General features: G+C 38.7%; 1 protein-coding gene across 14 annotated transcripts in view; it reads left to right on the top strand.

Annotated features, from left to right (window-relative positions):
• Positions 1-18,050, top strand: part of CAB39L (calcium binding protein 39 like) — a 136,467-nt gene that overhangs the window by 106,538 nt on the left and 11,879 nt on the right. For all 14 annotated transcript variants that reach the window (XM_065533253.1, XM_065533257.1, XM_074022047.1 and 11 more), the window contains 2 exons: positions 2,277-2,342; positions 9,008-9,151. In XM_065533253.1, coding sequence (XP_065389325.1) covers positions 2,277-2,342; positions 9,008-9,151 — 210 coding nt within the window. The remainder of the gene's footprint in view (positions 1-2,276; positions 2,343-9,007; positions 9,152-18,050) is intronic.

The following is an 18,050-nucleotide window of genomic DNA, read 5'->3' as shown; positions in this document are numbered from 1 at the left end:
CTGTGTCCTTCAATTTAAGATTAGGAATTAGCAATATAATTATAAAATCAAAAGTGATTTTTATGTCCTCAGGTGATAAAGGAAATAGCCATAGAATCAACTAGAGTATTTGTTTTAAGTGTAAAATGTGAGGGGAGAATGATTTTTTAAATTGATACAAAATAATTATACATGTTTATGGGGTATATCGGATATGTTGATATATGCATACAATTTGTAATGATCACATCAGGATAATCAGGATGCCCATCACCTCAAATATTTATCGTTTCTTGGTGTTGGGAACTTTGCAAATCTTCTCTTCTAGCTATTTTGAAATATACAGTAGATTATTAACTATAGTCACCCTACTGTGCTGTTGAATGCTAGAACTTATTTCTTCTAACTGTATTTTTATACCTATTAACCAACCTCTCTTCATCCCCACTCCCTCCTACCTTCCTCAGCCTCTGATAACCTCATTCTACTGCAAGGAGAATAATTTTTATTGGCAGAGGCATCCCAAAATGTAAAGACTGAAAGAGGCGGGTGGATCACGAGGTCAGGAGTTCAAGACCAACCTGGCCAAGATGGTGAAACCCCGTCTCTAATAAAAATACAAAAATTAGCCGGATGTGGTGCCGGGTGCCTGTAATCCCACCTATTTGGGAGGGTGAGGCAGAGAATTGCTTGAACCCAGGAGGCGGAGGTTGCAGTGAGCTGAGATCGCGTCACAACACTCCAGCCTGGGAGACAGAGCGAGATTTGGTCTCAAAAAGAAAAAGAAAATTGTCTGTTTTTGAATTTAGGAAATGAACTGTTAATATATAGTTTGGTTGTTCAGTAACTATATATGCTAAATGGAATGTTAAGGAAAGATTCATTAGATGTCACATTTATAAGAAATGAAATTTTTAAAAGGCTAAGATAATATGGAAAAATCTACACTATCAACTAATTACTATTTTTTCCTATAGAATGAATGAGGTAAATGTGTTGTGCAGTAACGCTTTGCATTCAGGTATAATACATGACAATTTGAGAGACTAATAAATTCATTCTCTTTGACTCCTTATTTACCTAATTTTGTTTTTACATCCATATGTCACTTCTTGTGTAATTTAGTCATTTCACAGCTGCTGAGGCTCCTGCATTGGCCTGAATACGAGCTCTGAGAACTCATGCCCCTTCAAACCTTTCAGACTTTTTTAGCTGATATTTCTTTAGCAGTACACCATGAAACTGGAGCACATGGTGCATGACTCTAAAGTAATAAAGCTAGTGGACTGGGGAGTAGGGTCCTACCATATACATGTATTTGCATTTTATATTTACTGTTCAAATTTATCTCAAGGCTTGTCTGATGCATTTAATGATCCACAAAATTCTCCTTGTGTTTCAGAATAGAATAAATAAGTCATTCATATTAAAGAGTATAATGCCTGTGATTTTAATGTGAGCGACACCTTTGTGTTTTTACGTTTCACTTTATTCTCTATCGGTGATTGTCAGCGTGCACAGCTTGCCCTCGTTACACAGCAGCACACATACTCCCCTCGCACTTGACTCTCTGAGGGCTGGGAGTTTATCACCCTCGTCAGTTCCTGATCTCTTGCCCTCCATCCTGGCTGCGCTCGTTCCTCCCACTTCAGTGCTCTCTGAGCCGTGTGCCCACACCTGGTGGAAGTGAATGCTGGGCCTCCCCAGATGTCAGCACTCTGTGTTAAACTGAAGGGCTAGGCCATGTTTGGTGACCATGTTAGGAAACAGGACTTCATGCACCAGTGTCCCCAGCTTCCAGTGACAGCGAAGTGCTCCAGAGAGAACAGTTGGGCCGTCATGCAACAAAGGTTGCCTCGTTCTTTATCTGTTTATGCAGCGAATTGAACAGTCTGATTCTTTATGGCTTGCCAAGTGAAGCCTTAAGTGTATCTAATATTTTCCCAAATTGTGGACCCATAGCCACCAGCAAGGCAACTTACATAAAGATTTCTTTAAAATGGCATAAAATGAGTTCTCTTGCAACTTTTACTAGAAGTTTTGTTCAAAATGATTTATTGGAAGGACTCAAAATTACTCAGTTTTTATCTATTCAATTTCTAATTCGCAGAACTAAAATAAAACAGGGAACGATATCTCTTAGAATTCTTGACCTCCCCACAGTGTCTTCACATGTAAAGAAGGATGGTAAAATGGCCAGAAGTTGGGAATTTGCTCCTGAAGAAGCAAGCCAGCCAGCCTAATACGGAGAATCCACTGCTGCTTTTACACTCTAATGTGTATTTTCTTTTCATTAGATTTTTGAAGACTATGAGAAATTGCTTCAGTCTGAGAATTATGTTACTAAGAGACAGTCTTTAAAGGTAATATCAAATTTCTTTAAGTCAGTGTCCCCGTAAGTTGGTATCTCATTAGCAAATGATGGGTCAATTAGTATATGAGTAAACACAGAAAAATTAAAATATCTTTTTTTATAACTTGAGAAGTACTTACTATGTTTTATGTTATGACTGTATTTTATAGCAAAATAATGTAAGTGTCCTGTCTTGCTTTTGGAAGTAACAATGTAAGTGCCTGATAAGTAAAATTTAGAATATTTCTGCTGAGGCTAGGCATCTTGGCTTACACCTGTAATCCCAGCACTTTGGGAGGCCGAGGTGGTCGGATCACCTGAGGTCAGGAGTTTGAGACCAGCCTGGCCAACATGGCAAAACCCCATCTCTACTAAAAATACAAAAATTAGCTGGGCGTGGTGGTAGGCACCTGTAATCTCAGCTACTTGGGAGGCTGAGGCAGGAGAATCGCTTGAACCTGGGAGGTGGAGGTTGCAGTGAGCCAAGATTGCGCCATTGCACTCCAGCCTGGTCAACAAGAGTGGAACTCCATCTCAAAAAAAAAAAAAAAGACGTAAAATGCAAAAAGTCAACCTTCCCTCTAAGTTTTAAGCACAGCAATTGATAAATTCTTAATATCTGTATTTTTGAGAATAAAATAATTTTTTACTATCAAATTATGTTTATATACTTGAAATGTTATGGTGCTTCTGTTTTATGGGAAGCATTTATCTCCCAGATTTGTAACATATTTTCCTAAATAATTTTTTATACTATATTTCATCGCCAGGTCCCATTCCCTGAGCATTCACGTCAGTCAGTGTTTTCCTGTAGGTTACTTAAAAGACTTCCACCACTTAACATGACATGTTCACATTATATTTACAGAAGAGATTCTGAAATATGAAACATGGTCATTCCCTAAGAATTAGAAGAGAAATTTTTTTAAAAAATCAACTCTTACAAACAGATATGTCAGAAGACTACATGATCACATCTACGAAATTTTGCTTTTCTAAAATACTGCCAGGATTACACTGAAACAGAATCTGGCAAGAGATTAAAAGACGATGCAGCTAGCTGGAAACAAAAATAAAATCAATTATCAATTACCCGTAAATAGCATAGTTTGATGAATTATTGGAGAAGGAGGTGTGAGGGAGGTAATAAGACATTCCATTTAGTCAACAAATATTTATGTGCTCATTCTACAGACATATCATGACAGCCAAGAACAGCTCTGGGCTTCACATTCTGTTGGTGGAAAGCAGACAATAGACAAATAAACAAATAAATCCATAGTTTTCAGATGGTTTTAAGTACTAAAAAGAAAAGTAGGGAAAGGAGGCCGAAAGCGGTGACTTGGGAGATAGGGGTGTGTGTACCAGAGCAGCTAGATGATCAGTGAAGTCTCTGATAAGTTGATCTTTAAACAGAGGGCTAAATTTGTGAAAAATTAAGATGCCTTTGATAAGGGTGTTTGTGTGTGTGTGTGTGTGTGAAACCCAGTTACATCTGCTACTGGAGGATATGCACCTATTGACTGGCTGTGGAAATGACAGGGAACCCAACAGCGTAAGACCACATCCATTTATGAGTGGCCCTCCCTCCCTCAGTGGAATGGTGCCTGGAAGCAGCCATGTGGCCAAGGGGAGGTGGGAGAGCCCCTGAGGGGAGGGAGATGTGGACTAGAGTTGTATCTCTGCCCTTCAGATCCCACTCAGAATCCCACAAAAAGAATGTTTCCAGCAGTTGATACAACTGACTGTTTTTAGCGCAGCAACTAATATGATGGTCCGGCTTGCTAAACATCACACTTGTATTATTATTTTTTCCTATTTTTTCTAGGTTTGGGATATAGTGTCACATACTTGTGTTATTTTTACACGTCAAGATGATGGCATTCATAGAACAATGCATTTGGAGTATAATTTTAAACTAAGTCAATCTGTTTTGTGTGACATTTTTTGTCAATTTACTTTGCCCACCATCCTGCATCAGCCATGACCTGGTTTCCTTTGTATTTGCGCCCCCACTGTGTGTTACTGGGGAGGCCATTTCTCAGCCAGCCATCGGCACTTTTTATTGAGTTTCCCCTTTGTGTAGAAACTCATACCAGGAGACCCATCTAGAAAAAAAGCCCACAGATATGCTGCTGTCTGTGCTGGAGCCAGTAATGATGAGACCAAACTCTGTGTGGAACTGACCTTTGGGCAGAGAGTGACTTCAGTGCTGTGTTCTCCAATGTCCAGAAAGCTTGCTAAGAGCAGATGAAGATAAGGATGTATTCTGTTTATACAGCTGCATACATAAAGAATTCGTTATTTGTAGGGCTCCGCAAGGATAGCCAAAATGAGATAAGCTTGTCCGTTTACAATAAGTAGTGGCCCTCGAAGGAAGATGGCAATTGGAGTAGTAAACAGAGGTGATGGTGCTCTGAAGGGCCAGCATATAGGAAGTTGCTCATAAATTCTCCAAATCTTTCCTTTTTTTCAGTGGGGGTCTGTCAGATACTGGATCAAAATTGAGAGATTTGTATGAACTAAGGTGATTGAACCAAATTAGGAGGAAGAAAGCCATTTGTACTTCCTACTTATTTACAGATGCCTCAGCCTACTCACGAGGCATCTTTCCTGTTTTTCATTAATTCACCCAGATGTACTGTTCGGCTGTTATTCCTGCCTAAAATCTTTACAGTTAGGCGTCTCATGGATATCTGATTTATAGCATGGTAAAACCAAGCATTGGTGGGACACTGAAAAAAATGCCTGACAAAATGCAGATAAATTACCTGAGAATGAAGAAAGTATTAAAATGGTTACTGGAGAGTTGGGGTTTTTAATGTTAGATTATAGAAAGAGATGTTGCCAAAATTGTTTTGCATCACTCTGTTCAAGCAAACAAAAAGGTAGACGACTGTGAAATAAGTTCATATATAAACATCGAGCTCATTAAATATTGTTTACTCTTTTTTTTTTTTTTTTTGCTAGAAAAATGTTCTGGAAGCTCCACTGATGCAATTTTGGTTTTTCCTTTTGGTAATTAGATCTGTGGTAGCAGTATATTCTATTTTGACACAACGGTGTTTATATATAAATGGATTCTGTAATACTTTTTACATAGATGTTTCATAATTGCAGGAAACAAGAGAGGTTAGATTATCATATAGCAACTTTGTAAGTAATAAACTGTCTTAAGTACTAGGTTATTTTCTGATTCCAAAGTACTTGCTACCTGCTGCCTTTTGTTAATCATATTCTAAATTTTCCTGCACTGCCTTAGGGTGCTTAATTCCTGGTGTCAATAAAGAATAATTAACAGAGAAATTCCTTTTAATCATGTGGCAGAGCTTAGGAATTGTTTTCTTCTGCAGAGGGCTGGCATTTAATTACCAGCAAGAAAGATTATCATTCAAAAGAAGCTGGGTGGAAACTGGGGAATTTTTTGGGCTCTGGTCAATTTCATTAAAACACTTTAGTTTCTAAAAAACTTATTTCCACTTGCTGTATGGCTTAACTAAGTACTATGAGGCATACAAAATAAGAACTTTAAAGAAGTAAAATATGTGTGTTTTCCATTTACTTGGTATAGTATTGCTTTATAGCGCTTTGCATTATTCTGGAATGCTGCATTTTGTCATTGTTAATATTAAAATAGATTAACATTTAATGGCTAAAAGATTTAGTGTTGAATTAGCACAATTAATTGTTTCAGAAAAATTGTGAAATTCTATTAGCAGAGGATAGATTGGATAGAATTTATATGTAGGTATTCCCAGGTAATAAAAATTGAAGTGACCTAATCTGAACTTAACTCATAAATATAGCTTCAACAAATGTTTATTGAGTATCTGTGTGTAAATTTTTAAAAATGAAATTTTCCTTTTGCTGAAGCCTTTTAACATGTGTGTATATGATACATATGTGTCTATTCAGTATTTGATTCTTTCTGTATAGATCTTTAGAAGATAAGTAAGCCTCTTGACAGGCTTACAACCCAGAAGTTTTTTAGTTTTTGTTTTTTCTTTTTGGAGGGTCTGGAAGCCATACCTTTGAAATATAAGCATCTAGGAAGATAATACTGTTTCCCTGTCACCAGGAGAGTTTAACCGTTTTCCAAACTGCAACTCTTTGCTTGTCAGAGAGATAAGAGAAGTTTTATTATTCAGATAAATAGCTAAAACAAATGGTCACCTCAATTGCTAGGTGCATTAGGGTGAACCATGAAAAAGTGCACAAAAGTGGTAGTCAGGTCCTCCCCTAGTGGACAGGTTACCCTTCAGCTTGAGGATATATGTATGTAATGGATTGTAGCTGCTTGACTGTAATAAGGGACAGTTTTGTCTGTTTGCAGTCTCAGAGATTAGTTACTGTATTGTGCTCTGGATATGCGGGTAGGACTTTTATTTCCCCAACAATACCCATGCACATCACACAGTTAGGTTGTGAGGGGATTTGAAACACGCCCTTATGGAGCCTATTCTTTAAACAGGGTCACAAATAACTCAGCACTACAAGGCAAAGCAAAGTCAACTGTAGAGAAGAGGAAAGGCTTTCCCGAAGATGACGTCTGAGCTAGTTCTGAGAGGATGGGCCAGGTTTGAACAGGCAGAGAAGAGGTGAAAGTGTTTCTCAAGATTTTGGAGCTGGGGAGGTAAAGCCACAGAGACAGGAGAGCGGGGAAGATGGAGGAAGGGAGCCGAGGAAAGGAAGCAAGAGAAATTATTCCACATCACAGAGGCTGGGAACGGCACCTTCATGAGTTTACTTTTTTTCTAAATCTATGGGAATCTAGGAATTTGCTTGTTTATTCATTCACTTTCTAATCTAAGTGGAATTGGTAACAAATACTAATTTTTGGAAGATTTCTTTGACAAAATGTGCAGCATGGATTGGATTAGGTAAAGACTGAAAGAGAGACCATTTTGCATGCTGTGGCAGTAGGTCAGCTGAAAGGTAGTGAGAGTTTGAATGAGATTACTGGCTGTGAACATTGAATGAAAGGTGTTCAAGAAACACTTAAAAACAGAAAATTGGTAGGCCTTGGATGGAGATTTGATGTGAGGAGCAAGGAAAAAAAGGAGCTAAGGAAGACTTCAGCTGTCTTCCCAACCGGAGGAGGGTAGCTCCTGATGCCATTAACAAAGAGAAGAAAGGGAGTTGCTTTTAGAGATGCTAAGTGTGACAGTCCAGCAGTGTTCAAGTGGGACTGCCCAGTAGGCAGTTAGAAATGTGGGTCCAGAGTTTAGGAAAGAAGCTGAGACTAGAAATGTAGATTTGGGAGATATCCTCCTAGATGTTACAGTTGAACCCATGGGTATAGATGAGACTGTTGGGAGATAAAAGATAGCAGATCCAAGTATGCAGCTTGGAAAATTGCTGCATAAGTAGTACAAAAGGCAAGGGAGCCATAGAAGAGGTAGCATAGGAACAAGCTGCACAAGGTAAGAAACCAGGAGCAAAGAAAGTTTCCAGAAGGTGTTAGGTTAGCTTTAGAAGCTGCAGAAAGACGAAGGAGGATGCAGATTAACAATTTGACTACACAGTTGCTATTCTATATGCATGAGAATAACTAGTGACCAGCCAATATCCAACAGGGGTCATCCTTTTTTCAGGTTTAACAAATGTTATTTTTATGCATTAAAATAACCTCAGGTTGTGTACTTCTTACATGTTAAATACACAAAAGATACATCAGAGGCAAAGTGGTGGTTTACTGGCAGCCAGATGCTTGCACACATCTGGGATTCCTTTGATAGATAGTTGGCCCTCAGTTTGATGTGCACTTTTCTTCCCATCCAGGATTTCCGTAACCATGTAACTATGTGTTACTCTCCCAAGGCCTTCAGAAAAAGTCCAGTAAATAGGACATTTGAAAACTAAACATATCTTCTATATAAAATTATGTTACAGTATGTTTCAGCCCCCTGGCTGCTGAAGCTTTAGGAATTGCTACAGCAGCCAAGGGGCTGTAATTCTGTTCTCCAGAATTATGGTGAGAACAAAAAGTTTCTGAGATAGAGCAACAATACATTCAGCCGTGTTGCTAGGGGGTCTTCAACTATTCTTAGTTTGGGTATTTTTATTTTTTGTTTAGGGTAATGCTGTATTTGGGGAACTACTAATTTGTCACCAGAAAATGTTTTGTTTTGCTTTGCTTTGTAATAAAAACTTGCTGCACTTACCAAACTTGTTATGGATTTGGGGTCAATTATTTTTTTCTGACTTTATATCAGGTTTCATAATAAAAGGGAAATGTAAGAGTCATTTAACAAACTGTCTTAATAGTGAACTCCTAGTATACATTTATGTAGGTAAAGAAGGCATCATTATGGTACCAATTTTGTTATTCCTTCTACCTGAATGCCTATGCAGCAATACATTAGTGGGAAGCAAGATAATTAAAGTAAGTATTGAAAACCATAAATTTGTTTCTGCCTAGCTCTAGGTGAGCTGCATCTAAGACCGACTAAAGAAAGGTACTAAGCACTGAGATAAGCAAAACGGTGTGAAAAACTTACTCAATAACTACTGCATTTATGCCTGTGCTGTAAGATGCACTTAAGGACACTCTAATTTTTTTCCTGACACCATTCTTATGCACATTTATATTTTGTTTTTCAGTGAGAAGATGTGAGCTGTATTTTGAGTCAAGTGGCTCTGAGATTACAGCTTTGGTTTTGTGTTTTCCTCTAGCTGCTAGGGGAGCTGATCCTGGACCGTCACAACTTTGCCATCATGACAAAGTACATCAGCAAGCCGGAGAACCTGAAACTCATGATGAACCTCCTTCGGGATAAAAGTCCCAACATCCAGTTTGAAGCCTTTCATGTTTTTAAGGTAAAAAGTACAAGCTCTGGAAACAATGTTATAGGCAATTTTTTTCCAGTTCCAAATGGCAAACTCCCTGCTCTTTACTGTCTTTCATACTTGAAAGAAAATGAAATAGGCAGTCTTTGTGTTTTGCATGATTTAAATGAAATTTCAGAGTTATGTTAATGAATGCCCATTCATAAAGGTTTGCTGACTAATCCACACATCTAAATATTTTTATTTTTTCACAGAGAAAATGCGTGATACTCTTTCCCAAAACTTCTAAAACAATCAGTGATTAACTAGATCCCAAACCCTGAGTGTCAGGCTTGAATACTTTGCTTTGTACAAGCACTGTCTCTTTGAACTTTAAATGACGCCCTGAAGACACAGCCGGGTACTACTGACTTTATTCATATTATTATTTTTTTACAATGTGTTTTGTTATGATAGAAAAGTAACCTCTTTAGACAATATATTTTATTTTATTTTTTTTGCGACTGAGTCTCACTCTGTTGCCCAGGCTGGAGTGCAGTGACACGATCTCGGCTGACTGCAACCTCTGCCTCCCAGGTTAAAGTGATTCTCCTGCCTCAGCCTCCTGAGTAGCTGGGACTACAGGCGTATGCCACCACTCCCGGCTAATTTTTTTTTTTATTTTTAGTAGAGCAAGTTTCACCGTGTTAGCCAGGGTGGTGTTGATCTCCTGACCTCGTGATCCACCCTCCTTGGCCTCCCAAAGTGCTGGGATTACAGGTGTGAGCCACCACGCTTGACCCTACAATAGATTTTTTAACAGGTGGGGTAGGTGGGAGAATTCTATTTGTAATTCTATATTCCCAGCCTAACTATTGTAAACAGTTTAGTACATTTTATTTTCCTGTGCACACATTCCAGAGTTTTTCTACAGCTGTATTCACATTGTACTAACAATTGATATCCTAATTTTATTACTTAATGCTATACCATAAGTAACCATTTTCATTATTGCTATAAGTAGTTTTTAGAGCCATTATTTTTCTCAACATCATAGTGCATCATTGGGTATATTTCTTCTTGTCATTGATATTTAGGTTATTTGCATTTTTTCCTACTCTTAAGTAATGCCACAATGTGCATTTTATGCATCCAGCTAATTTTTTTTAATATTTAAAATTCTTATCGTATGATAGATATCTAGAGTGTAAATAAGAGTTCAGAGAGTCCCAGAATTTTTTGGTTCTTATTTCTAAAAATCTTTTAAAATTTTATTTATTTTTTAAATTCAGAGACAGGGTCTTGCTCTGTTGCCCAGGCTAGAGTGCAGTGTGGTGTGATCATGGCTTACTGCAGCCTCAAATTCCTAGGCTCAAGCGATTCTCCCACCTCAGCCTCCTAAGTAGCTGGGACTATAGACACGGGTCACCTCGCCCAGCTAAGTTTTTTATTTTTTGAAGAAATAGGGTCTCGCTATGTTGCCCAGGCTGGTCTCAAAATCCTAAGCTCAAATGACCTTCCTGCCTCAGCCGCTCAAAGTGCTGGGATTGTAACTGAACACAAGTCAGATTGCTCATCACATGCAGAGTCCAATTAACAAGAGGCAGGTCTCGGAAAAAGAAAGTGACTTTATTAGCCAAAACTAATAATAGGAAAGTGGCCAGATTCCCATCCAATGCAACTACTTTGAATTTTAGGGGCAAGGCCAGGTTTTAAAGAGAGAAAACATGATATGGAAAGCGTGTAAAAATTATGCTGAGTACAATGTCTGTGTTTCTTGTTCTGGTGGCTGTCTTGGGTCCCAGTCCAGGTGGAAAGCAGGCTGGCGTCATCTCAACAATGGCTGGGTTGTTGACTAGCCACCCTGAAGTTATCTCTGGAATTTTGCAGCTGGGTCTCCAAGCTTGGTCTGACTCAAGATTCAAGTTTAGCCCCTGGAACTTCTAAGTAGGCAGATAATTAGATACCAGCATGCGGTTAGATAAATGTGAAGGGAATATAGACAGTGAGAAAGGGCTGGGACATGAAGTCTATTTTAAAACTAAGGGAAAAAGCTTCTGCAGTTTGCTTCAAGGTTACATCTTTAAGCCCAGGAGAAAGGGGAAAAAAACGTTTTAAAATGTATTTTGAAGTTAAGCTGCTTAGTTACAGGATTACAGGTGTGAGCCATGGCACCTGGCCTCGGTTTTTATAAAGTATGTTTAGTGATAGAGTTTGTAAGTCCATAAATGGGAGGCATGGCAGTTTTTAAGGTAATTGTTGCTTTGAAAGGTAAGACATTTTTAGTTGATCTTTCAGCCACCAGATATTTGTTAATTCATTTTATATATATATATATATATATATATATATATATATATATATATAAAATTAAAGAGATACGTAGGGTGAGGTATGGGGAAAGGGGCATGGAGCTTCCATGCCTTCCCTGAGCAGCCACCCTCCAGGAGTCTCCATGTGTTTGGCTACCTGGAAGCTCCAGTGCAGATATTTATTGTCCAAAAACCCATTAGAGCAATTAAAATCCTGAACTAATTGATAAATTCTATTCAGTTCCTTTCAGAATTCCAACTGGACTTTCCCTGGAGCTTGACAAGCTGATTCTAAAATTTGTGTGGTAGAGCAATAGCCTAGGATTATCTATGGCAATGTTGAAGAAGGAAGTAGAGGAATCTACTCTACCGGATATTAAGACTTGTTACGGATTTAGAGTAAATGAAAACAGCATTGTATTGGCTTAGAAATTGATAAATAGAACAGCAAAACAGAGTAGAGGGCCCAGAAGTAAACCTATATAAATCTGAAACTTGATATTTGATCATGGAGGGATTATAAATCAGTGAAGAAAGGGTTAAGTATTCAATAAATGTTTCTTGGATAATGGGTTGTCCATGTAGAGAATCTTACCCTGCAGTATACACAGAAATAAGTTCTAGATAAAGATCTGCACTTGAAAAGCAATTTTTTTAACTTTTAGAAGAGAAAATAAGAGGCTCTCTGTATATTTGGGTAGGAAGAATTCCTTTGAAAAGAAATAAAAAATCACAAAACATAATAGAAATTTTTCTTGAGAAAGGGTCTCACTATGTTGCCCAGGCTGGAGTGCAGTAGTGCGATCATGGCTTACTGCAGCACTGACCTCTCGGCCTCAAGCAATTCTGCCTCAGCCTGTTGAGTAGCTGGGACCATAGGCCTGCCCTTACCATGCCCAACTAATTTTCTTTTTATTATTTGTACGGATGAGGTCTCGCTGTTTTACCTAGGCTGGTCTCCAACTCCTGGCCTCAATTGATCCTCCTTCCTTGGCCTCCCTAGTGCTGGGATTATAGGTATGAGCCACCATACCCAGCCATAATAGAAAATATTTAAAAATGTGACCACACTAAAATTTTAAACTTCTGTTCAGAAAAGAAATCATAAAGTGAAAAGACAGGATAGAATGTGACATATATAACTGACAGGTCATTAAGAAAAAGACAAATAACCGAAAAATAGACAAAAGATACAAGTTGGTAGTTTACAGATGAGGAAACCTGATTGGCCAATAAATAGGTGTTCTTCTTACTTGTAATTGTGGAAATGGCCATTAAAATATCAATGACATACCACTTGATGTTCTTCATATTGGCAAAAATGTCCAACAATATCAGATTTTTGTAGGACTGGACAGCAGTGGGAACTGTCATACACTGTGTAAATTGGTATAATCACTTTGGAGAACAGTTTAGCAAAATAAACTCTTGAAGCTATGGATACCCTTCAACTCTGAAATCCATTTTTAGGCAGTTTCTTGGAGACACTCTTGGACACGTGCATAAGGAGTCATGTACAGTAAGTCCTCTCTTAAAATCGTTGATAGGTGCTTGGAAGTGGACTTTAAAGAAAACCGTGTACATTACAGCAAGTCCTCAAATAACAATGTTTTGTTGTAAGCTTGATGGGGGAAAAATTGTTGGCCTCATCTGTTGCTTTGCTTAAAGTTACAGTTTCTAAGAACTTATCCACCTTAAATAAGGACTTACTGTATAAAGATGTTTATTGCAACATTGTTTAAAATGGGAAAAGCCATACATGGGCACCAAGGGGAGACTGGGAAAATAAATTGTGCTACACACATACAATAGTGCATAATAATGGGTTAAAATAAATAGAGTTATGTGGATTGCTTTGCCTAATCTTAGAAACATTTTGTTGAGTGGAATGACCAAATATTTAAATATGTCATTTATTTAAAGTTTAAAAGCATGCAAAAGAACACTAAGTGTGGATTCATATATGTGCAGTTAGAGTCCAAAAACATGCATGGAAGCCGGGCACGGTGGCTCATGCCCGTAATCCCAGAACTTTGGGAGGAGGAGATGGGTGGATCACTTGAGGCCAGGAGTTTGAGACCAGCCTGGCCAACATGGCAAAACCCAGTCCCTACTAAAAACACAAAAATTAGTCAGGTGTAGTGGCACATGCCTGTAGTCCCAGATACTCAGTGGGGCTAGGACAGGATTGTCACTTGAACCTGGGAGGCAGAGGTTGCAGTAAGCCGAGATTGTGCCATTGCATTCCAGCCTGGGCAACTGAGCGAGACTCTGTCTCAAACAAACAAACAAACAAACTGCATGGGAATGACAAATGCCAAATTCAGGATGGGGGTCATCTCAGGAGAAGGAGTAGGGGAGAGAATGTCAATATCATACAGGAGTATCCAATAGCCTTCAATTATACCTGTCATGTTTTATTTAAAAAAAAAAATCTGAAGGCAAGTATGGCAAAAAATATTAGATTTTCATAGAGCCAATGGTGGGAATATGAAGTCAGATATGTTATTCCTGTACTCTTCTGTATGTTAGAATTATTTCATAAAAAGTTTCAAAAAAATGAATGAAATAAAAACAGAGTGCTGTAGGCCTGGAAAATGCCTACGCATTATAAAACGGTGGGCCCTCTCAAGACCCTTGGACTGAAGGAATTGAAGAAGGCTGTGTATCATGTCATTCAGCTCCTACAGAAGTTTAAATGAGAATAAACTTCATATAATTTTGTTCAAAAATGCAGTATTATATATAGTAGAAGGAATCAGTGGGTTGCAAAATAAAAATAACCTAATTCCATCCTCTGAGAAGATCAGAATTTGGGTCACCTAATCACTGGACAGGGTGAGTACGTTTAAAAATAGTTGACCACTTGTTTACTTGTATGTGTGTAACTTGGCCTGCCCCGTACCCCGGCTATGTTCCTTCCACTGAAGTATGAACTACGTTGTTTACTTGCCAAAAATATTTTGTTATTTAGAAAAAAGTAACAGCTAAGTCCTAGGATTATTTTCACATCGTTTAATTAATAGGTTTTTTTCCCCAAAGCACCTTTCGTAGGATGCAAAGAATGTGGAACCCAGTCCTGAAAATGTCTTTGCTGGATTATTAACAGCTGACTCTCATTAGCTTGCTAATAGGTTCAACACGTGCTTCCTACTATTGGTGAGCAGGGTAGTGTGGTGGGAAAGCCCCGACGGAGGTCAAGAGAGCAGGGTCTTTGTTCTGTCTCAGTTGCCAGCAGCCGCTTTGGGCAAATCCATCTGGATCCATTTTTTCACTTGCAAAATGAAAGTGTTAAAAGTCTAATTCTAAGATACTAGGTCATGAGACTTTTGTCTCAGGTCCTGACTCTCCAGAGATGTGCCCAGTATGGATTGAGGAACCCATTATGAGATAATCTTCTCCCTTTCCTTTCTCTGTTAACCTCGATACCAAAGGGCCACGTCGCCGCTTCCCACCAAACTATGTAAGGTGGCAGAAAATGGTCTGTGTCATTTGCTCGCTCAGAGCTGCTGGAACTCAGGCATCGCCAGTGCCAAGTATGGCACTAGTCTGTCACTCAGATCCTAGCAGTTGGCTATAATAGCTATTCCCTTGAAAACAAGAAGTTCTATCCCCAGCTTATTCCAGAATATAAAAGTCAGGTTGACAGTTCAGCCAAAACAGTATGTAGAACAAGAATGAGAATAGTTTCCGTGTGGTCTTACTGGAAATAAGCAAAATTACAGATTAATTTAGTGAAGGACTAACCATGAATTACTCACTTCCTTAAAGACCCACTTTCTTTTTTATTTTTTTATTATTATTTATTTATTTATTTTTTGAGATGGAGGTTCACTCTTGTGGCCCAGGCTGGAGTGCAATGGCGTGATCTCGGCTCACTGCAACCTCCACCTCCCACGTTCAAGTGATTCTCCTGTCTCAGCCTCCCAAGTAGCTGGGATTACAGGGATGCGCCACCACGCCTGGCTAATTTTTGTATTTTTAGTAGAGACGAGGTTTTGCCATGTTGGCCAGGCTGGTCTCAAACTCCCAACCTCAGGTGATCCACCTGCCTCGGCCTCCCAAAGTGCTGGGATTACAGGCGTGAGCCACCACGCCCGACCTAAGGACCCACTTTCTAGCACACCAAACTACTATGGTCATGGCGTACCAAATCTAACTCTACTCATGGAGAAAGCAGTTGAGACCAATTGAATTTAGGAATTGGCTATGAAGTAGTTTAATAATGTTAATTTCCCCTAAAATTGTAACAGTATATTGAAAAGTATACCAACTTCTGACTTAATGTCTCACCAACTACTTTTACATGGTGTCGAACATTCAGCTTTATCGTATCCTCATTTGATCTTATTTTGCCCTTTTGCAGATTTAACAAAGCAGCCAAGGAGAAAAGGTGAAAAGTCATAATTAAGGCCTCACTTCTCCTTTCTATTTTTAAAAATACTTTCTTTAAAAATTCATAAAACAATCAACTCCATATTTGTTTATAGAAAGGTTTGCAATGGGTATTTCTGGCAAACTTTAGCAACATCATCAAACAAGTATATAAATATATTACTTACGACTTTGTTTGATAATCCTGCTACTGAATATTTATAATGTTAGCTACTTTACAAAATATTTTTGCAGTAGTATGTAAAGAAAACGAAGCCTATATTTAATGTTTGTGAATATTACCTAGAATAAAAAAAAAATTTAAGTTGCTTTTCCATATGATTTTGGGATAAATGTCTAATTTCTTATGTAACTTCCACAATTATATGAAATTTGTAGATTCGAAAGATTTGGCTTCCAAAATACCAAAGCAATTGCATTAACAATGTTAATAACATTTTAACATTTTGTACAGAGCACTTTCCCTGACGAAATTCCATGTGATCCTCACCCCAGCTATGAAGTCAGGCAGGTGTGATGTCCCTGTTTCATTGGCGAGGAAACTGCCTGAGAGATTAAGTGACAAGCCTGAGCTCTCACAGACAAGGTTGTCTTCTGCGTCCAAATCCCATGTTCTTTCTTCTACATAGCTCCACTTATATGTGGGGAACTGAGGCTGGTAAATTCGAAATGGCAAAGTGCCTCTTTGCTATACCTTTATATTTCGTAGAAGCTCTTTGCGAGCAGGAATTTTCCTCTGATTTGTTCTTTCTCTGCTCTATCTCCTAACAGCTAGAAGGGTTTTTGGCCCATAGTGGTTATTTAAGTAATGTCTGAGTAAGTAAATTAATATGTATGTTCTTTTTTTAGAACTACTTTTATTTTTATTTATTTATTTTTTATTTCAGACAGAGTCTCGCTCTGTCACCCAGACTAGAGTGCAGTGGTGCGAGCTCAGTTCACTGCAACCTCCGCCTCCTGGGTTCAAGTGATTCTCCTGCCTCAACCTCCCAAGTAGCTGGGATTACAGGCGCCCACCACCACACCTGGCTTTTTTTTTTTTTTTAATTTTTTTATTTTTTTTATTTTTAGTAGAGATGGGGTTTCACCAAGTAGACTCCTGACCTCAAGTGATCTGCCTCCCTCGGCCTCCCAAAGTGCTGGGATTACAGACATAAGCCACCACACCCAGCCAATATGTATGTTCTTAAAGGAAGGAAACTGAGAGCCTCTGTGCCTCTGAACCAGAGAAGGATTGCCAGATAAAATACAAGATGCCCCATTCAATTTGAATTTGAGATGGACAATGTATAGCACTACACGGAACATACTTACATTAAAAAAATTACTCATTGTTCGTCTGAAATAGAATTTAATAGGGCATCTTCTCTTTCTGTTTACTAAATCTGGTAATGCTAAACTGGAGGGACTCGTTTCAGTTTTCAAATATTGGGACAAGAACAGAGTCCTGGGTAGTGATATAGTGTCTTTTAAAAAAATCTTTCTGACAGAATGTTTGACAAGCATCATCAAGTTAAATAGAACTATTCTGACTTGAGAATATATTTAGATCTTTCCTTCTTGGCATATTCCATTCAGAAAGTGAGAATGTGTAGGTCTGGAATCTATGTTTTGTGCAGGCGGCTTCCCCTGGGAAGTCCCGGTCCACATTTCCTTCTGAGGCTTGGAGAATGAGGTCAGCAGTGTGTGTGCTCATCACACTCGCCGGACCTGCCGATGGAGCTGAAGGCCTCCGGGAAGAAGGATTCTGAATGGCTGTAGTATTTGTCCATTGTAGATGAAACCAGGAATAAGCGGTTAAAAGCTCAGTGCTGAAAAGTACAGTATCACAGACCTGGGAAGGAACTAAAATAATTGAGAAAGTGATGGCACAAAGAGCAGAAAAATCCAGGGTGAGCAAGTGATAGCAGAGTGAAAGCCCCTGATGCACAAACCCAGTATTCTCTTCAACTCGAGTCAGATTTCACTGGGATTAAGTTGATATTGACAGCTCTGGGAATCTTGAGGTTGGCCATGTTGTCAGGTAAATGACTTTTCCTTAAGGATCCCAGGAAAGCTCCACAGTTCCTCTGAGGTGCTTATCTGAAGGAGCGTATAGAGAATACAGAGAGGCTCAGCACAGAGAAGCCACAGAGATGATTGAGCTATTTGGAAAACAAGACCTATGTGGAAAGATTTAAAAACACTTACGCACCAAAAAAGAAGACTGACAGAGAAAGTTAACAGTGGTACTTGAGGGCAGA

Source organism: Macaca fascicularis, chromosome 17, assembly GCF_037993035.2.
Source record: "Macaca fascicularis isolate 582-1 chromosome 17, T2T-MFA8v1.1".
NCBI classification, from domain to species: Eukaryota; Metazoa; Chordata; class Mammalia; order Primates; family Cercopithecidae; genus Macaca; species Macaca fascicularis.
This window is presented reverse-complemented; position numbering and strand designations above follow the sequence as displayed.